The sequence below is a fragment of the Chrysoperla carnea genome, chromosome 3 (genome assembly GCF_905475395.1).
Source record: "Chrysoperla carnea chromosome 3, inChrCarn1.1, whole genome shotgun sequence".
Classification (NCBI taxonomy): domain Eukaryota; kingdom Metazoa; phylum Arthropoda; class Insecta; order Neuroptera; family Chrysopidae; genus Chrysoperla; species Chrysoperla carnea.
In genome coordinates this window covers 997,502-1,020,688 of record NC_058339.1, presented here as the reverse complement: position 1 = coordinate 1,020,688, position 23,187 = coordinate 997,502, and the positions used below count along the sequence as shown (strand labels likewise).

General features: G+C 28.5%; 1 protein-coding gene across 1 annotated transcript; it reads left to right on the top strand.

The window, feature by feature from the left end:
- The first annotated feature begins 3,519 nt into the window (after positions 1-3,519).
- Positions 3,520-18,878, top strand: LOC123294928 (prostaglandin E synthase 2). The gene is made up of 5 exons (XM_044876125.1): positions 3,520-4,112; positions 7,036-7,245; positions 10,357-10,559; positions 17,519-17,731; positions 18,613-18,878. Exons 1-5 carry the CDS (start codon positions 3,825-3,827, stop codon positions 18,872-18,874), a joined length of 1,176 nt encoding a protein of 391 aa, XP_044732060.1. The 5' UTR covers positions 3,520-3,824; the 3' UTR covers positions 18,875-18,878.
- The last annotated feature ends 4,309 nt before the right edge of the window (positions 18,879-23,187 follow it).

The following is a 23,187-nucleotide window of genomic DNA, read 5'->3' as shown; positions in this document are numbered from 1 at the left end:
CGCTTGTTATAACTCGTAGAACGAATAATTATTTAATTTTAAAGAAAATAAAACATTAAAATAATCATTTGACAGATATACATCTTATACGTACAACGGTTACTATGAGAATGTGCATAAAAATCTTATTTTATGTCAGATTTTTAAAAAACTTTTCCATATTTTGTCGAACTTATGTGGAATACATTTTGATTGAAAGTCTGAATTCGTTTTAACTTTAATAACTCTTTTTCTTTTTTTAAATTTTGAATTCATTCAAAATTTAAAATTTTAATTAATCTCATTGAAGCGCATTCATTCCAATTGGTTGAACCCGAAATATTAGATTCATGACTGCAACTTTTTTATCAGGGTAATTATCGTACTATCAGTATTGCTTTTCATTTAGGTATTATATGTTATATTTACGAATAGCTCTATAAACTCGAGTCTGGGTGCGATAAATAAACGCGAACATAATTTAACTGTGAAAAAGATGTGCCACAGTTTGATGCTTAAATAACTTAGGTACACGCGTTGAAATTTTTTTGGTATTGATTTACTTCAAATTTTAATGCCCAATACACTGATATCCCATAGTAGTCATTTTACTCGAAATAGTAATAGTTGCCATTCCGTTAGCATATAACTAAAAATACTTCATGATCAACGGGTATAGAAAATTATGACTTTAAAAATTTGCAGTTTTTCATTCTTTAATAAATAGATTAATAAATATTCCACTGTCTAGATCAGCGGTGCCCAACCTACGGCCCGCGGGCCGGATCCGGCCCGCGAAGAAGCTCAATCCGGCCCGCGAGCTCCTAGTCGGATATTCGTAAATTATTGACCAAATACCGCCTATTTTTTAAATTTATTAAAGTATTTTCTGTGAATTTTATTAACTACAATATTTCTGATATTGTTATATGTATTTTGATTGAATAATTTGTATTTGTACATGACATCGGCATGACACGGTGTGTCATGCCGATGTCGACTAGTGCTGCCGCGAGTGGCCGATAGTCGAGGTGACTACAGAGTGAAGTTAATTATAATCATGGAGTTACTTGTGGTAATTATTTCATAGGAGATGCTCACATATTAAGGATGAACGTCACTCAACTTGAACCAAATATTAAAAAATTAGTTTCTGAAAAACAACATCAGACTTCACATTAATAAATCGTGAGTACAGATTTTGTTCTTTTGAAATTTTAACCTTTTATGATTTCATTTAATTCTAAAAATAAATTAAAAAACGCAACATTTTCATAAAATTTATAAATATTTAAAAAAAATGAATCAGCACAAACATATTCGTGAATTCATTGAAAATGTTGAATTTTTTTCAAAGGTGTTACTAAGATATGCAATTATAAAGAATCCGGCCAACGAAATCGTATGTCATGATGAATCCGGCCCACGGACAAAAAAAGGTTGGGCAACCCTGGTCTAGATCCTCTTCCCTTATGGAAAAAAGAAACTGTTAAAAAGTTTTAATAAGAGTTCTTAAAGTTTTACTTTCTCTTACAAACTCTGAAAAAGTCTTATAAACTCTGAATAAGATCTAATAAGACGTAAAAAGTCGGAATAATTCCATCTTTTCGGACTCTGCCAGAAGAGTTATTCAGAGTTAATAAAACTTACTAAAAAAGTTAGTAAGACTTTTTCCGAGTTTTTAATACTCAAAAAAAGTTTTTAATAACTTTTTTGAGGCTGTAAAAAGAATTAGTAAAAGTTTTTAATACTTAAAAAAATTATTTTATAAAAATGTCAAAAGAATTAGTACCTAACAGTTTTTAATACTTAAAAAAAGTATTTTATAAAAATGTCAAAAGAATTAGTACCTAACAGTTTTTAATACTTAAAAAAAGTATTTTATAAAAATGTCAAAAGAATTATTCAGAGTTTTTCTGACTTATTTTCTATATTTATTAAAATTTTTTGCGGATTACATTCCTGTGTTGCAAAATAATTTGTTACTGGATATTTAAGTTTCACAGGACGAATTTATAATGACGACGATAACTGAAATCCCTTATGGAAAAAATAAACTGTTACAAAGTTTAAATAAGAGTTCTCAAAGTTTTACTTTCTCTTACAAACTCTGAAAAAGTCTTATAAACTCTGAATAAGATCTAATAATACGTAAAAAGTAGGAATTATTCCATCTTTTCGTCCTCTGCCAGAAGAGTTATTCAGAGTTAATAAAACTTACTAAAAGAGTTAGTAAGACTTTTTCAGAGTTTTTAATACTTAAAAAAAGTTTTTAATAACTTTTTTGAGGCTGTAAAAAGAATTATTCCGACTTTTTAAAACTTTCAATAGTAAATTTATAGGCTGTAAAAAGAATTAGTAAAAGTTTTTAATACTTAAAAAAATTATTTTATAAAAATGTCAAAAGAATTAGTACCTAACAGTTTTTAATACTTAAAAAAAGTATTTTATAAAAATGTCAAAAGAATTATTCAGAGTTTTTCTGACTTATTTTCTATATTTATTAAAATTTTTTGCGGATTACATTCCTGTGTTGCAAAATAATTTGTTACTGGATACTTAAGTTTCACATGACGAATTTATAATGACAACGATAACTGAAATATTTTCAAATATAAATATAATCAATCGCAGTTCAAACGTTTAAGGTAATAAATTTGAAGAAATAATTAAAAACAAATTTTTATTTTTTCTATTTATTTTTACAAAGTTTTTTTTTTTTTACATTTTTTAAATTATAAAATCTTTTTTTAGGAGCGCTTATTGTGCGCTGTTTTTGAATATTAATTTTTTTGTTTGGTTTTACAAACTTTTGAAGCTTATATTAATATTTTTTAAATCTATTTACTATCGCTTTAATTTTATTCATTCCTGATTATCATAAATAAATAAATTATTAATTAGAACATAAAAGTTACATAATACTTTACGAGCAATTATTGCACGCTGTTCAATGGACGATATTACTTTTTTGTTTGATTATGACAAAAACTTGCAACTTATATTAACTTTTTTAAAACAATAAATTAAAAATTATTAACATAAAAACATAAATAATATCTTACGAGCAGTAATTGCACTCTTTATATCCCTTTTATCAAATATAAAAATTGTGTGTAAAATGTTTGTAATGTGTTATATGAACAAATTTAGCTACTGAAGATGATTGCGTTGCGATCGAAATATCCAGATTTAGCGACATGTAAGTCTGTTAAATTGTTTTTTGATTGTATTTTTTAAATAGAAATTCTTAATATACAATTTTATTTGGATTATCGTGGTATTTATTTCAAAAACTATATCCAACTAAAGAAAATCGAATATATTTTATCTTTATCAAACAGCGCTTTTTTACAAAGATAGAAGATATGTGATATGCCTTTACTTGATTTACATCTGTCCGAAATAAAAAAGAATCATTTTTTAAATGAAAATCCCTATTATGAAACAATAAATTTTATTCTTTACGGGTGCCCGGGTCACGGAGGTCCTCTTACTATAGGACCTTTAATGACCTTTACGTTTCAGTAGCTGTCAAAAACAAAGATTAACTTTAATGTCATGTGGAGTGCTCTTATTTGCATGTAAATATCGAATTAACACGTTTTGTACTTTGTTAAAAATTTATTTTTTGAATGTCACTTAAATTAACTAACTATAATTTAAGTTTTCATTTGTGGATTACCATATTAAACCCAAATAAAATGCTATAAAATCGGCATTACCTAAATCCGGATCCGGCATAAATCATTGTACTAATTTTAGATGGCAACGTTTAGTATCAGCTGATGACTATATAGTTACTAAAAAAAGTTTTACAATTTCAAGTGATTAAAATAAATAAAATGATTTCATTAAAGTCAATTTATAATTTTGCAACAGCAACAGCGTTATTTAAACAAATGACAAGAAATAATGTGAAATTTAAACCGATTATGAGGTTAATGTCTACAGAGAAAAAGGTGAAACAATCTGGAGGTTTGAAAATTGGTCTTATTGGAATTACAGCTGGTGCAATTGGTGGTACAGGATATTCGATATACAAATTAAATGAAGCTAGAGGACATATTATCAATGAAACAATGTTGCATCCTATTTTGAAGGATATGCCCAAAATTGAACCATCAAGACGAGTATGATATTTTTTTTTTAACTTTAATCACGATTAAGAATGGTCCATTGCAAATAATTGAAAAAAATTAATTAGTACTATATAAAACATGCTACTATATAAAAAATTTGGGTACCTTACCGACCAATTAAGAGAGTAATTATGGATTAAAAATACACTAAATAACATAATGATCCTCATAACAGGCTATGTTATTTAATGTATTTTTAATTACTTAATTAAGTACTTACTTTAGGAAATGAAGCCATTATGGTTGCAATTCTATGAAACAATATGACTTTTCATGGGACTCGGCTCAAAATGTTCGTATGAGTGTGTAGAACAAAGTCATATTGATTAGAAAGTGTTCTTCTTATAAGCGCTCGCTCGCGTGCACTTTGAAGTTCACCCAAGCTAATTCTGCTGAAAAATCATGAAATTTGAGAAAACGGTGATTGGTCTCATGACATTTTTCCTAAAACCCACCGTTTTTGAGGTACAAGGGATTGAAAAAAAAAAAAACAAAACAAAACATAATTTCGATGAAAATTTGAAATTGTTGAAATTAACGATTATTGTGTAGTTTCGATCAAATATTTAACTTGAAACTTGTATCTCATATTTTGGATGATTTTAAACAATTTTTGTCTGTTGGTTATTTTCACCTCTTCATCGTTTTTAAAATATAAGCGTTATAAAAAAAATGCGCAAGTTAAAATTTTGTTATCAACAAAATTGACTATTATCGTATGATTGTGATCAACTACTTTTTTTTTAAAACCGATTGAAATTTATATTATGGACTATTCTAAGAACTTTTTGTTTCTTATCATTTTTCAACTTACTCAACCGTTTCCGCCCTTTTTCGAGATTTAAACTCTTATGTCTCGGAAAATGGTGAGGTAAGGTGAAAATGCCAAGACACTAAAAGTTCTGAGAATAGTCTAAAGCATAATTTCAATCATTTTTAAATCACATATTTGATCACAATCATACGATAATCGTCAACGCTCATATCTTCACAATGGTGGCGAGAAGTAAAAAGAGTCAAGAGACAAAAATTGTTTAAAAATAATCGTTAATTTCGATAGTATCAAATTTTCATCAAAACTTCTAAGCTCGCGCACGTGTACCCATAGTTAACTATAACATACTCAAAATTTGAATCATCATCTACTAATTAATATTTTCTATTACTGGCGAGTCACCTACCTTCATCTCTGCAACTTTACTAAATATTACGTCATATCCAAATAAAAAAATAAAATCGTTCCAAGCTTTTATTTAACATCACTTTTTCATTTACTGTTGATACTTCAGTAAACGAGAAGAAAAAAAGACAAAATCTTTTAATTTTAAGCTTTGTTCTCACCCTCTAAATCAAAATTTATATGGTGTCGAGTGGTGCTTTTGTGCAGGGATGGGAAAATATATGTGGAAAATGACTATGGGAATCGATAGAGTGAAAAATTCTAAGCCAAAAGTATCTTTTAGGTATATTTCAAGTGTTCAAGTTATTGGAGGTTGAAATTCGAAGTATTTAATTCGAATAACTGAAAAATTTGATGTTTTTTGGAAAAAGTATTTCATATTATTTTTAAAGTACCGTAAAAAGCCTTGAAATGAAAATTTTTTGTCATTTGCATGAAAGTTAACGGAAAGAAAATTGCTCATACCTTTTTTTGACTTTTCGAAATATACTTGAATGATACTTTTTACTTATATTTCATTGCTCTACCGATTCCCGTTGTCATTATACCATGTATATATGTAATATATATCAAGTTATACTAAGTTTAGTCCCAGGTTTAAAAATATTGATGCTACGAACAAAATTTTGGTATAGGTGGTCATAAAATCATCTAATTAGTCCATTTCCGGCTGTCCGCCTGACAACACGATAACTCAAAAACAAAATGAGATATCAACCTGAAATTTGTCTATTTTTCAATTTAGTTTACACTGTATATGCATCATATTAAAAATAGCAATGATAATCGAAGAGACCATGATGTAAATAAATATCGTATGGATGATTAAAAGTAAACAACAAAAACATAAAGTAATAATAATAACTTTTACATTTTAACTTATGTTCTATCTCAAACGGTTTGCAAGATGGATACTTTTTCATTTGATTGAAAGCAAAAATTGCATATCTCGGTCAATTTTGAATCTAGAAAGCCAAGAGAGTAACGAAAATGTTAACAATACTTCATAAGAACCAATCGATCGATTTCTTTTTTTGTCATGGTTGAAGATAGAATTGTATTGCCTTCCGAATAAGGTATCAACAAGACAGGGGATGCCATTTGAAATTTGAAGTTAGGGAGGCTATGGGGGAAACCTAAAATTCTCTAGGTATCGTATTTTAACTTCCCCTTCGATATCTAAATCGATGTGTTTTCACTCAAAAAAATATGCACATCAGGTTAAAATTTATTAAGGGTGGATACTTTTGAAATAAACATACTGTATAATTTATAATAACGGTTGGAAACTACGGAGATTATTATAAGCCGAATTATTTTAACAAAGTCATCCCAAATGCAGTATTTTTACCGACTTTGCTAATGTGATAAAAAATTCTCATGGCTGTTGTGAAGGTAAAAAAAATTTCAAATAGTCATTCCATTTGAAAAAAAGGTTTTAAAATAAGCGTGAGAATATTTCTCTACGCGACCGTTCTGAAGGGTTAAAGAATTTTTTTAATTTATGGCTTTGGTATTTTGATATACAGTTTTTGGTGCTAAAAAAGTCCATTAAAAATTTAAAATTTATTAAAAACTAGACGCAACAAAAACTATTAAATACAAAGAAGATATTAAATATTTTTGATTTATTTTCATGTAATCCAAAATCCAACCAGCTACGTATTTTTTGTGGCATTCTGTACATAGAATACAGTTAAAATTATTGATACTATAAGATTTTTCTATTTCTAGGTAAAGTATCCAAACGACACTTCTGGCTTAAAATTAACATTGTTTCAATATCAAACGTGCCCATTTTGTTGTAAGGTACGAGCATTTTTAGATTATCATGGAATTTCTTATGATGTGGTAGAAGTCGATCCAGTTCTTCGACAATCGATTCGATGGTCAGAATATAAAAAAGTACCTATTTTAGTTGCAAGCTACGATAAAGGTTACCAGGTATGATTTAAAATATTTAAAACAGAGTCATTCAATATTTTTGTCTAGAAAGTTTTTGTTGAAACAAAATGTCCTTAAAACTTATTTTCTTTTTTAAAATCAAGTTATGAAATCCTCTTTAATTTTAATTCGAATTTTTAATGAAAATTGATTATCTTTTACTCAACGATTGTAAAAAATGAGACAAAAAGTTTCCAGGAAGATTTTGATTAATATTTGTCTCTATAAATACTGACATACTTTGCAAAGTTTAGCGACCATTCTTAAAAATGCTCCTAGAACGTCAAGAAAAAACCTACCAAATTACTGGATTTTTTATTTAACTGACGCAAATAATCAAAAAATTTCATTGGCATTTTCATTCATTTTTCAAACTTGTTTTCGTATCTAGAAATAAATAACTGGTTAAATAAATTGAAAATGAGTTATTAATTACCTTAGGTTAGAGTGGCTGTCCTGGGTTGGGACACAGTTAGACCATTGGATCCGTTGTGAGTCGGAAAAAAGGTCGGCCCATTCCCGGCCACTACTCCATGAACCATTTGGAGCTGTTTAGGAACAGCAGGAGTTCTTTGACATCAGACAAAGAAAAGCTGGCTCAAGTGAGTCCACCTCCTCGTGGCAAAAGCTGGGCAGTAACAGAAAAGGTGAAACATCGTTTCTTCCTTTTCCTCACTGTGGCAGTTCCTGCAGTGTTCATGATACAATATCAAACCCAGGTGTTAAGCGTCCCTGACACCTACCTAGCCAGTGTCCTGTAGTAGCAGCAACAATTTTGCTAATAAAGGCCTTTGGAAGTGATATAAGATCTTCGGAACGCCTACGATTGTACTCAGACCATATCTGTCTTTATAATTACAGTAATAATTAATAAAATAGCCAAAATTATAAAAATAATTTACGAAAACGAAAAAATATATTTAGTTTAAATGTCAAAAATATATTCAGTTTTAATGTCAAAAATATATTTAGTTTTAATGTCAAAATTATATTTAATTTTAATGTCAAAAATATATTTTGTATTAATGTCAAAATTATATTTAGTTTTAATGTCAAAAATATATTTAGTTTTAATATCAAAAATATATTTTGTTTTATAATGTCAAAAATACATTTAGTTTTAATGTCAAAATTATATTTAGTTTTAATATGAAATATATATGTAGTTTTAATATGAAAAATATATTTAATTCTATTGTCAAAATCATATTTAGTTTTAAAATCGGTGCAATAGGTCAAAATTTAGATATTTCGTTTTTTCTTTTCCCGTATACTGGATTAAAAAGCTACTATAAAGAAATATATACCTAACATACTCAATGTATTTACCGTATTTTCTTATATTGTTTTTGCATTAATAAATAAGTTCGTGGATCACAGGATGAACGCAAGGGCCAAAAACCCACAGCCCCGTGCTAACACGACCTCATTACAGTTATGGCCATCCAGTATGAATACAATTATAGGGTGAACAAATCAGTGTGCGAGTTTTTTATTTCTCGCATTCATTTTGCATCACCCCTATTTTGTAATTTACAGGTTGGCCATACCTTTAATGGGGTCTTTTTAGTACAGATGTGCGGTTTTTTTTTTGTACTTTGGTCCACCCTATGATAACGCAGACTTTGTAATCCATGGATTGTTCACTCTGTGAACAATCATTATTAAAAACGCGGTCCATCTATTCTAATTAACTTTTTGATATGGTGTTAAAACTAAAGTATTATCCTTATATTTTGGACATTAAAACTAAATATATTTATGGCATTACAAATAAATATATATTTAACTTAAAACTAAATATATTTTTGACATTAAATGTAAATATATTTTTGACATTGAAACTAAATCTATTTTTATATCATGTATATATGAAATATACATAGTATATTAAGTTTAGTCCCAAGTTTGTAACGCTTAAAAATAATGATGCTAGGAAAAAAATTTTGTCATAGGTGTTCATAAAATCACCTAATTAGTCCATTTCCGGTTGTCCGTCCGTCCGTCCGTCCGTCTGTGGACACGATAACTCAAAAATGAAAAAATATATCGAGCTGAAATTTTTACAGCGTACTCAGGACGTAAAAAGTGAGGTCGAGTTCGTAAATGAGCATCATGTCAATTGGGTCTTGCGTCCGTAGGACCCATCTTGTAAACCGTTAGAGATAGAACAAAAGTTTAAATGTAAAAAATGTTCTTTATAAAAAATACAAAACTTTTGTTTGAAACATTTTTTCGTAAACATCACTGTTGTACCCGTGAGGGCGCCAATTAGGCGGAAATTTTATAATATGTACTATACTTGATTATCAGTTATGTATGTGTCACATGTTTGTATGTGTAATGTGATAAAGAAATCAACTCTGACTTTGCATGGTATTTCAACAATTAACTCAGTCAATTGTTTGTTTTCACTTGTTGATATTAAAACTAAATATTATTTTGACATTAATACTAAATATATTTTTGACATTTAAACTAAATATATTTTTGAGATTAAAACTGAATCTATTTTTGGCATTAAAACTAAATATAAATATTATTTTGACATTAATACTAAATATATTTTTGACATTAAAATTAAATATAATTTTTGACATTAAAACTAAATATATTTTTGACATAAAAACTAAATATATTTGTTGTTGTACAAAATTGTTTATATAATTTTGGCTATTTTATTAATTATTAATGTAATTAATAACTCATTTTTAATTTACTTTACCAATTAATTATTTCTAGATACGAAAAATAGTTTGAAAAATGAATGAAAATGACAATGAAATTTTGTAATTATTGATTCAAAAAGTAAAAGTACAAGCTTTTGAACCATTTATATTTCATTCAGATCCAATCACTTTTTGCCGAAACATACCTTTTTTGGTAGGACAGTATATTTCGATGCCTATAGATAAAAAACTTGCATGTTATGTGTATTAAAAATAATTAGTCCAAATTGTTGTATTATTTAGTAAGTTAGTTTCTTTTATCAAAAAGAATTGGCCAGAATAACTCTGTTTTTATACTTTTTTTGTAAATGATTTTTGTAGATGTTTTTATACTTTTTATGTAAAATTTGAAATATGTTCTTTGATTGATGTTTTTCTCTAGCAAATAAACGATAGTTCGATGATAATATCAGCGTTATCGTCATTTTTAATAGACAATCAACAAACATTGTCACAAGTTATCAATTTTTATCCTAGTGTTTCGTTTATTGATGATGATGGCACAAAAAAAGTTGAAATAATGAATCGCTATTTCTTAATGTTCCAAGGCACCGTACCTGCAAATAGGACACCTGAAGACATGGCGTAAGTTTTTTCTAATACATTTTTATATTCTCATTATCATCAATTATATACTCTTAGTAAAACATAACTCTAAGACTCAAGGTGTTATCCTGGAATTCGAAAATTCAAGACGGGGGATAAAATTATAAGTTTTTATAACAGACTCTGGAGTGTTGACCCCAAATCACTACTCCCTTAAATTTTAATTGGAAAAATGTTGATTATATTTATCTGTAATTATTTATTTTATTCACTCTGCTTAGAATAAGCAAAAAACTTTAGTTTTATTTTTAACTTGCTTTCAAAGAACGTTATTATCCGCAAGTATACACAACCAAAGTATTAAAAAAACATTTCCTTAATACAAAATTGTACCAAAATTTCAAACAGGTATATCTCTATGAAAACTCATTGAATTTGAATCCGCAATAGCATATTTGAAAACTTGTACTTTCTAGTTTTGGAAACTATTGTTTAAAAGTTTTTATCACCTCCTGCAACTTTGTACTGAGGCTTGAAATGGTAAGAAACGTAAAAGTGTACAATAATTTTAAAAATTATTTTTCAATAAAGCGGCTCGACTAGAAATTTTGTTTTTATTGCTTGAAATGAGCTATTAAAAGCTCTCGTATGAACTTTTTGGGCCAAGATATTGGCACTCAAGCATAAATTATAAATTTCTGTGCGATGATTATTTCAGAAGATGCAGGATTTTAAATCCCGAAGTGTCAATTTTGCTTGGAAAGGGTCCAAAAAGTTCGTACAGGAAATTTTTATAGCTCATTTTCAAGAAAAATAAACAAACTTTCGAGTTGTCTTTGCAAATTTGTTGTAAAATAATTTTTAAAATTTTGGTACGCCTCTAAACTTGATAAAAAATTTAATTTTTGATATAGATATATTCCAAAACTAAAATGGACAAATTGTTCTGAATCTTATTCTAAGCAATGTCTAACAAATGAATTGTGTACTTAATTCAATTAATCTACGAAACGGATGACAAAATGGCTATCAAAAAACAAAAAATACGTTATTATAGAAGGAAACAAGCCAAAAAACATAATAATAATAATAATGGGTGTTTAACCTCCGTTTTTTTGACATACGATTTATCACAGAGGCCACCCACATCATTATTTGTTAATCTTTATTTATTCAATTACAAACATATTTTACAATTACATTTTTGATGTGAGGGGGGCGATTACTTCGTTCTTATCGAAGCGACGACAATGTGATCAATTCTGCACTCCCATTAATTATAAATTGTTCACACTGCCGCTGCCTGGATTCGAACCCGCAACCTAAGTCCAAATAGTCCAACGTTCTAAGGCTAGCGTCTTAGACCGCTCGGCCAATGGCTACTTTAACCGAAAAAATTCGCAAAAGTCAAAAAAACAGTTTTCTTGCAATTAAAAACAAAGGTGAAGTCCAATGCAAAAAAAAAAATTTTAAAAAAAAGTTCTAGATCTCAAAAAAAAAAACCTTTCGGTTGACATCTGGTCAGTCCGATTTGGGTGCGTCTATGCCGAGAAAACTTGAAAAAATTAGAGAAAATTATCGTTTTTACATTTGCTTATGACTTTCTTTTCGATTTTAAAGTTAATATTTAGTGAAGTTATGAGTAATAGGTTCACAAGTTTTCAGTTTTTTTTCAGTAAAAAATTTTGAAAATTTTTTGAAATGTCGGTTTTTTTCGAAAAAGGACATTTTTCGTAAAAATATTCCTCTTGGTCGAGGGCTAGACTTCTTCGAGCAAGATATTTCATCGGCAAGTGAATTTTTTAAATTATTAATGCCGAAACAGGGCAACGAAAAAGTGCATTTTTTTGGGATGGGTTTTTTGTGGTAAAAATTTAAACTCGTAAAGGTCTGAAATTTGCACACGTTACTAATAAATACTTACTTTAAATTTAAAAATTATTTGCAACTGTTATCTTTTGTGTAACGACGGCTATGATCCCGTTAAAATCGAGTGTTTTCTCACTAAAATTTCACTTGCTATTAAAATATCATGCTCGAAGAAGTTAAGACGAAGAGAATGAGCCCCGAAAAACCGCTCTACCATTAGCCCCTCGACCAACAGGAAAGTTTTTACAAAAGGTGTGTTAGTTAAAAAATGTCACTTGCCGCTAAGATACCTTGCTCGAAGAAGTCTAGCCCTCGACCAAGAGGAAAGTTTTTACGAAAGATGTCCTTTTCCTAAAAAAGCTACATTTCAAAAAAATTTCAAATTTTTTTACTAAAACAAATCTGAAAATTTGTGGAACTATTACTCATAACTTCATTAATTATTAACTTTAAAATCGAAAAAGAAAAAAAGTTATAAGCAAATGTAAAAACGATTATTTTCGCTCATTTTTTCAAATTTTCTCAGCACCAAATCAGACTTACCAGACGTTGGTTGGGCTAGGTTAGGTTAGGTATAACCAATATAACCTAACCTACCAGACGTCAATCGATAGGTTTTTTTGAGATCTAGAACTTTTTTATTTAATTTTTTTGCGTTCGACGTCAACTTTTTTATTTAATAGCAAGAAAACTGTTTTTTTGACTTTTGCGAACTTAGCCCCTTGTTTTCTGATAACAATTGGATTAATTTCTTGTAATAATTTCTGATAATATGCCTTATAGTCTAGTCAACAAGTTCAAATTGGTGGAATATAGAAATAATAATTATTAATATCATTCATTATTTTTTTAAATAAAATTATTTTCTCAGGACAAAATTTTTTTTTAAATTTTCTACAAAATTTTTATTTACGACTAGTTTCCGATTATGTTTAATCCTTCTTCAGAATCTAATAATTTTGTAAAATAACAATTTGTATATGTATAGTCTTTTTGTATAACCTGATGAAGGATTAAACATAATCCGAAACTAGTCGTAAATAAAAATTTTTGTCCAAATACCTGACAAAAATAATTGTGTTATAGAGATAATGGTCGAATAAACGTGTGATAGCTGGTTTGATTAGGAATAAGTTATAAACAATTAAAGATAAAAAATTAATGCATCTTTGAAATTTTCCACAATTGTATATTAGGGTGTAAACACTTCGTAAAAAAAGTCGATCTCTCAAGGGCGTACCTAACCTCCTTTTTTGGGAGGTTAGGTACGCCCCTGGGAGAGAGGTTAATAAACAAATGTCTAACTCGTTGAAAAGTTAACTTTAAGATAAATTTACAAAGGTAATAAATTCTTTAAAGTGGTCACAATAAACCATAATTTTCCAAATTTTTAAATTAATAAAAAAAAGATTTAGTGTGACGTATTCATTTTTTGTCTCAATTACAACTATCTAAAAATCATGCAAAAAGACCTATTTTTAGAGTTCCATGAACCTGGAACAGCCAAAGTAGCACAACCAGGAAAACAATACGGGGTTAATTAGTACTCGATTATTACTAATTAATTACCCAAAAATTGAATTGATTACTCCATTTAAAAAAAAAACACTAGTTGTGCTGGCTTCGAACGAAAGTTTCAACAGCTTCAAAAAACTTCGTATTGGTATAAAAAATTAGAACTCATTTATTACTAATTTATTACCATAAATTTTAATTTATTACTAATTAATTACCGAAAAATTGAATTGATTACTCCATTTTTTTTAAATTAATACTAGTTGTGCTGGCTTCGACCGAAAGTTAGCACAACAGCTTCAAAAAACTTCGTATTGGTATAAAAAATTAGAACTCATTTATTACTAATTTATTACCATAAATTTTAATTTATTACTAATTAATTACCGAAAAATTGAATTGATTACTCCATTTTTTTTAAAATTAATACTAGTTGTGCTGGCTTCGACCGAAAGTTAGCACAAGTGCTTCAAAAAACTCCGTAGTGGCATAAAAAATTAGAAGTCATTTATTACTAATTTATTACCATAAATTTTAATTAATTACCGAAAAATTGAATTTATTACTCCATTTAAAAGAAAAATTAAGACTAGTTGTGCTGGCTTCGACCGAAAGTTAGCACAAGTGCTTCAAAAAACTCCGTATTGGCATAAAAAATTAGAACTCATTTATTACTAATTTATTACCATAAATTTTAATTTACTACTTGTAAAATTCTTTAGTAATTAAAAATTGTTCTAGTTTTCTCGTGAACCTGGAACAACTAGTTGTTTTATTATTGTTAATTTTTTTTTCTTTGAAAATTATGCAATATGGAAACATTCAGTAATGTTGACTAAAAGGATTAAATTAAATAGAAATTCCTCGACGTCGAATTGTTGTGAAACATTTTGCAGGCATACACATAAAGCGACGATGGTTTTATCAAAGATTGAAGCTGTTGTGAAATCTGATCCCAAATTGGGTGACTTTTGCTAACGCACTTTTTGTTTGTTTATCGAGCACATCATTCTTGTAACTCGTTAAAATAGAAATTATCTTTTCTTTATCAATTGCAGCTTTTCGTCCGACACTCATTTTTTAATTGTAATTGAAATGTCGTTCATAATCCAAACAATGAAAAAGCCGTTATGAGTTAAAAACAACAAATTGGTCTGCAACGCCACGGTGGTAAACAGATAAGTTGATGGGTTGTTCCAGGTTCACAAAGAAAATGAAACAATGTCAAATTACTGGAAAATTATACCAGTAATAAATACAAATAAATGTGTAGTAATAAATTAGTAATAAATGAGTACTAATTTTTTATACCAATACGAAGTTTTTTGAAGCAGTTGTGCTATGTTTCGGTCGAACCAGCACAACTAGTCTTATTTTTTTTTTAAATGGAGTAATAAATTCAATTTTTGGGTAATTAATTAGTAATAATCGAGTACTAATTAACCCCGTGTTGTTTACCTGGTTGTGCAACTTTGGCTGTTTTTTCGGTAATTAATTAGTAATAAATTAAAATTTATGGCAATAAATTAGTAATAAATGCGTTATAATTTTTTATACCAATACGAAGTTTTTTGAAGCTATTGTGCTAACTTTCGTTCGAAGCCAGCACAACTAGTCTTAATTTTTTTTTAAATGGAGTATTAAATTCAATTTTTCGGTAATTAATTAGTAATAAATTAAAATTTATGGTAATAAATTAGTAATAAATGAGTTTTTAATTTTTTGTACCAATACGAAGTTTTTTGAAGCTGTTGTGCTAGCTTCCGGTGGAAGCCAGCACAACTAGTGTTAATTTTTTTTTAAATGGAGTAATCAATTCAATTTTTCGGTAATTAATTAGTAAAAAATTAAAATTTATGGTAATAAATTAGTAATAAATGAGTTTTTAATTTTTTGTACCAATACGAAGTTTTTTGAAGCTGTTGTGCTAGCTTCCGGTGGAAGCCAGCACAACTAGTGTTAATTTTTAAAAAAATGGAGTAATAAATTCAATTTTTGGGTAATTAATTAGTAATAATCGAGTACTAATTAACCCCGTATTGTTTTCCTGGTTGTGCTACTTTGGCTGTTCCAGGTTCATGGAACTTATTTTTAGCGTTAAATTAAAATTATAAATAATGGAGGTAGAGCTTCGTGAGTGGGGATTTTTTTTTGGCAATTTGCTCTCTCTTTTTTTTTAAATTTCTTAAATATTAATATTTTATGAAATATTAGCGAAAAACGAAATATCTTTTTTATCTTTAATTGTTTATAATTTTAGCAAAATTGTATGTGCCAAAAACGCTTGCGGTACATTTTTCTAGACATCATTCCGAATCCAACGAATTGTCAAACGTATTTTACGACCATTATTCCTATATCTTATTTTTTGAAGATGTTGGCTAGACAATTAATAATTAAATCAAATTAAACATTGGACCTTGCATCAGATCAGGTTTTTTTTATGTTGTTTACAAAACAATTTTAAATTCAAGTTTACGAAACGGGAAACGCCGGATCATTCCGAAAAATATGAAAAACCTCTAAAAATTTGATCCTTTTGCTGTTTCTGCCGATTTTGACCCCGGAAGGACTGTTTTTTTATCAAAAATTGTATAATTCATTTAAAATCAGGTTAAATTTGCAACATTTTGAGATAAGATTGGCGTTTATAAGACCGATAGTTTCAGAGATAGAGCTTTTCAAATTTTGTCTATTTTTGTCAAGTTAACGATTTTACCCAAAATTTCATCTTGTAAACCTTTAAAGATAGGACAAAATATTAAACATAAAAGATGTTTCTTATAAAAAAATAAAAGTTTTGTTTGGAACATTTTTTTGTAAAGATCTCTGGTTTTCGAATATTTCGAAAATTTGCGAAAAAGTATTTTCTATAATTTTTTTCCCTGAATATTTCACAAAAGCACTATTTAAAGCCATCTGCAAATTTTCAACTCCCTATCTTTTATAGTTTTGGAGAAAATGGACACCAAAATTTTGTCCTAATATGCACCTTTACGGGTAAACAGTTATGTTTACGACAAAATGTTTCTAACAAAAGTTGTTTATTTTATTATAAGGAACATTTTTTACATTTAAACTTTTGTTCTATCACTAACGGTTTACAAGACGAAATTTTGCAAAAAAAACCTATAACTTGAAAAAATAGATAAACTTTGAAAATCTATATCTCCGAAACTATCGGTCCTATAAAAACCGGCTTGATCTCAGATTGTTACTACAGTACAAAAATAAATACTACAGTTTTTTTTATGAAAAACCAGTCCTTTCAGGTCAAAATCGGCAACAACTGAAATAAGCCCAAAATTTTCGAGGTTTTTCGTATTTTTCGGCATGATTCAGTCGTTTGCTAACGTCGAAAACTTAAATTTAACATTGCCTTTATAGACATCGAATTTATTATTGCAAATAACATATCAAAAAAACAAAAAGACCTGATTTGATGCAAGGTTCACCCACATATCATGTATAATTTGACTGAATCATAAAAGTAATCTATAATATTCTATAAAAATACGACTAAATTATCGAATTATCCAATTTTCTGTAGAATCATTTTATGGTTACAAAACTGTGTGAATAAGTTAATTGATTAAAATAATTGCCATTTTTAGAGAAGAAAGGAAATGGAGAAAATGGGCTGATACAAAATTAGTACACTCTTTATCACCAAATGTGTATAGAACACCAACTGAAGCTTTACAAGCATTCACATGGTTTTCAGATGTTGGTGAATGGGAACGATTATTTCCTGCTTGGGAACGTGCATTAATTGTTTATGTTGGAGCATTTGCCATGTGGATAATTGGGAAGCGATTAAAATCAAGGTATTTTCAATTATTTAGATTTTAATAAAGGGTGCTCAAGTAAGAAATTTGTAAATGACGTGAAAACAAAACACATATACAGAGACATTGCTTCATTGTTCTTACTTAATCAAGCTTTGCACATCACCATAATTTATCATAATAATTAAACTGATTTTATAACAATTAATAATACATAAAATTATATTACAAAATAAATAGTATTTTGACCATTCATTTGATTATTGTAGTTATAACTCCTATATTATCAACATATTATACTCTAGAAATATTCTGTATCATAAGGAAAATAATAGATTTGGCAACGTTACAACGGTTTAAAGGGTCGAGTTATTTTTCTTTTAAATTTTCGGAGTCGATTGTCTATTTTATGTAAACAATTTTTTGTTACATATTAATTAAACTTGCCAACGACATCTGTTAATGATTTTTAAAGTTATCATACTCATAATGAAACATACGGAAATTGCAATGTGAATTATGATCAATCGTTAATATTTTTTGATAATGATCGATAACATGTATTTTATATATATATATATATATATATATATATATATATATATATATATATATATATATATATAAATTTTTTAAACTTTAAGCGCTTTTTTGGTTATGTGTATGATCATGTGAACGAAGTTTTTTGGAAAAATGAAGAGTTCGGTCTTGTATAAAGAATAACGCACGGGATCCCATTGATTTTTAATTTTCAATATTTCATTAAAAAGGTCGATAAGGCATTCTGAAACTTATTATGTAGATGTTTATCTTTAATATAATAAAATTATATTTTACCCATACTACCTTAAATTAAACTTATGCTTTATAGAGCTATTAAACAAATAATTCTAATTTACTTGGTCTGTTCTTTGTTCTAGGCACAATTTAAAAGATGATGTTCGCATATCATTATACGAAGATTGTGATTTTTGGGTACGTTCCTTGAAGAAGAAAGGTACCACATTTATGGGTGGTTCAGAACCAAATCTAGCCGATTTAGCCGTATTTGGTGTTTTAAATAGTATCGAAGGTTGTGATGCATTTCAAGATGTTTTACGTAATACTAAAATTAAGAATTGGTATAATAAAATGCGTGAAAAGGTTACGTCACACCAAAGTCATACTTTAAATAATGCTTAGTTTATGTTATGTAATTAAATATTTAATAATGTATTGTATTTTTTTTAAAATATGATAATCGTATAAAATGTTTTCAATAAAATTATTATCATTTTATTCGTTCTACTTATTGAAAAACAAAAAGACAATTTCCAATTCATAATGACATGTCAGAGCTTCAGTGCTTTTAATATTAGCATAAAAATTTGTCCTGGTTGGCTTCATTTTGGACCGATTTCCAGTTTCAGCTGCCAAACTAATGCAAATTCATTAAATATATACAGTTACAGACCGTTTTCAAAAGCATTTCCAATAGAGAATCAATGTTAAATATTATTTACTATAAAACTATACTTACATACATCCGGCTATCCGCTATAGAATTGTCATGTAAGCATTGCCCGATCCAGGGAGGGGAGCGAGCGGCTAAAATGTGGGGCGGAAAATCCATAAAATATTATATACATTAATCTCAATAATCAGGACTCAATAAGACCAGGGCTATTCCGAGAACTGGGATTGTGTGGAAAAATTCATTTAAATTTTTTAATAAAATAAAACACTAAAAACACCATTGGAATCTATGTATTTAAGCGAACCTGGACATATAATATATATACCTTGTATATAGGGTGCTTTTTTAAGTTGACATGTGCTTGAAACTCGAAAAATAACTTTTATCGATAAAAATAAATAGATGAACACTTATTTTTAAATTAGAAAGTTGTTTTTGATAAAAAAAGTAACATTTTTTGTTCGAAAGATTTTTCAGCAAACCGTACACTTTAGACAAAAAAGGTTTACCCAAAACTGTTTTTTCGTATCAAAATTGTTATTTCGTATAATAGTTTCTGCGAAATCTAGGCACTCTTTCAAAAAAATTTTCTAATAAATCCAACAAATGTGGTTCGTTTTTCTATGAAGACCATTTTAGTTCAAATTGAATGAACAAACGCACAAAAAGCTAGATTTTTGCTATCCATTTTAACTGAACTTGAAAAAACTTAGATGGAACTCGATACCGGTATAGCATGTGTCCCTTTGAAATTAATATTTTTCATTTGAAGAATTTTCCTCGATTAAATTTATTAATTGAGTTTCAAGCATTATGTCAACCTAAGAAAGACACTCTGTCTATATATGGTATGAGTGTAAAGAGCGGCAAATATTAAATCAAAATTAATGGTTTTTATACCATGTATATATAAATATATCAAAGGTTTATTAAGTTTAGTCACAAGTTTGTAACGCTTAAAAATATTGATGCTACCAAGAAAATTATGGTAAAGGTGTTCATAAATCACCTAATTAGTCCATTTTCGGTTGTCTGTCTGTCTGTAAACACGATAACTCAAGAAAGAAAACAGATATCATTCCTTTTATATTCCTTATAAAAAAATAAACAACTTTTGTTTGAAATATTTTTTCGTAAACATCACTATTTACCCGTGAGAGCGCAAATTATATAGTATGTATTATATGAGAATATCGCAGTTATTTGAGTGTGATTTATATGTCTGTGTAGATATCTTTCTTTATTTACATGACTTAAAAAACAAACGATTGGGCCATCAACACTATCTATACATGGTATTTGTACAATTACCTCAGTCAATTGTTTGCTTGCACTAGTTTAAAATCTTTGTTAAAAACTGATAATATATTTTTTTAAGAACCGTGTGATATATTTGTAGGAAATATTCAAAAGTGTAAATATAAAGATTTTCTTTTTGAGTATCAAGAGAAATTTGAAATTTGTTTATGAGTTTTTCTTGTTGTTGAACCTGCTCGGTTGATTATATTGATTCCAATAAACAAAAACAATTACCACGAAGAACATTGACGAATTTTGGTATAGGTGTTCATAGAATCACCTAATTAATCCATTTCCGGTTGTCCGTCCGTCCGTCCGTCTGTGGACACGATAACTCAAAAACCAAAAAAGATATCGAGCTGAAATTTTTACAGCGTACTCAGGACGTAAAAAGTGAGGTCAAGTTCGTAAATGAGCATCATAGGTCAATTGGGTCTTGTAAACCGTTAGAGATAGAACAAAAGCTTAAATGTAAAAAATGTGCCTTATAAATAATAATAATAAGCTTTATTGATATAAATTAATAAAATTTGAATCAAACAAAGTTCAAACTTAAATAACAAATCCTGACAAATAGTTAAAAAAAAAAAATTAAGAAAGCAATAATACTAGTAATAATAACAGAAATAATAATATAATAATCGTATAACTAAAAAGTTAGAAAAAATACAAAGATGCAAAGTAAACAGTTTACACAAGAAAATTTTTTCTTTTTTCCAAAAACCCACTTATAAATTTACAAACTTTCACACACATAGACGGATCTCTCACATTTAAAATATTGTCAGCTGTATCACCCAATACACGTATAATATGGTCTCGCATTACTAAGTCAACTCCCGCACAGTCTAAGAGAAGATGATGACCTGACTCGCACCCATTGCACAAAACACACACACGTTCTCCATCTCTCTTCGCCTTGTTTTCCCAAGCAAATCTTCCGAGTCTAAAATTTGTTAATACTCTTCTCAAACTCCTATCATCTAACATTTTTAAATATGGGGCTCCATTATCAAATTTTCCTATTATATTAAAGGTTTGTAGAGACCTTTTGCTTGCAACACTTTTCAGCATATTATCTCTATAAAAATCTTCCACACGAGCTTTTACGCGTTTTTTCCATTGGATATAATCCACATTGCTCCCAACGTGAAGTATGCCTTCATCCACTAACTTTCTAGCACAGTCATTCATTTGTATGTAATTAATTAATACAATTTTTAGCGCTTTCTTTTTGTATCAGCCTACCTTCATTGTTCTAAACATGTAAGAGAGAGATTGCAGAGTTGAATATGCTTCCAGCGGAAATTCACCAATTTCTAGCAATACTGCATCGCTCGGCGTACACTTAGCTACGCCCAGAATTTCTTTATAGATTAAGTTTAAGAATTTTGTTAATTCCATAGAATGCTCTAAACCCCACACTTGGCAAGCAAATGTGAGTAATGGAATTATCAAAGCTTTAACCATTTGGATTATTACCTTAAAAGGAAATTCATTGTATCCATACATTTGTTTACGAATGGACATCCACACACTCCTTGCTTTAACTATCATATTTTCATGGTGTGTCTTCCACTGCCCATTATAGTTGATGTATGTTCCCAAATATTTAAATACTTTCACATTCTCAATAATTTTTCCACTAATAGACCACTGCTCCTTAACACTATGCTTAGAGCCTTTACTAATTATAAGCATTTTTGTTTTTTCTGTATTTAAATTTAAATGCCATCGATTGCAATACTCATTTACATTAGCCAAAGCTCTTCTCATTCCTCCTATACTTTGTGAAAGCAGAACCACGTCATCTGCATACATCAGTAGTTTTATCTCATGAGATCCAAAGCAAGGTCCAACAGTGTCCAAAGAATTCAAATACTTGGGCAGATCATTTATAAATAGAATGAAAAGAAGAGCGGATAATTGGCATCCTTGACGAACACCTCTATCGCTACTAAAGGTCTCAGTTACTGCATTACTATCGTATTTAATGCACCATGATGCATTAACGTAAATCGACTTAACTGCTTCAATTAAATCGTTTGGTATGCCCATATTATATAATTTTTCCCAAAGCATGTCTCTGTTTACCAAGTCGAAAGCCTTGGTAAAATCAAGAAAACAACAATAGAGTTTACTCCGTTTCATACGGATGCTTCTGTCAATAAGGCCTTTAAGGACAATAATAATGTGCCTTATAAAAAAATAAAAAACTTTTGTTTGAAACATTTTTTTGTAAACATCACTGTTTACCCATGAGGGCGTTAATTAGGTGCAAATTTTATAGTATGTATTAGAAATATCAGTTGTGTGTGTGTCTATTTAAAAGTGAATATCTTTTGTTATTTACGTGACGTTAAAAAAAAAAAACGATTGCGCATCAACACTGTCTATACATGGTATTTCAACAATTAACTCAGTCAATTGTTTGTTTTCACTTGTTTCAATTAACGTTGAATTTATTTTTTTAATCAATTGAGAAAATTTTATAATACGCTTATAATGAAATGTTATACGCTATGAAAATTGTATTAAAAAAATTATTAAATACAATTTTATTATCATCTCTTCATTTAGCTTGTTATTCAATAGAACATAATTTATAATAAAAGTGGCATAGTTCCTACCGGGTACTCACGACACCTTTTTTTTATATTGTTCAAGAATCTTCATATCAATGCATAATAAATTTTAACAATCACTGTAAGTTTTATACTTAAATCGAGAACGCTGTGAT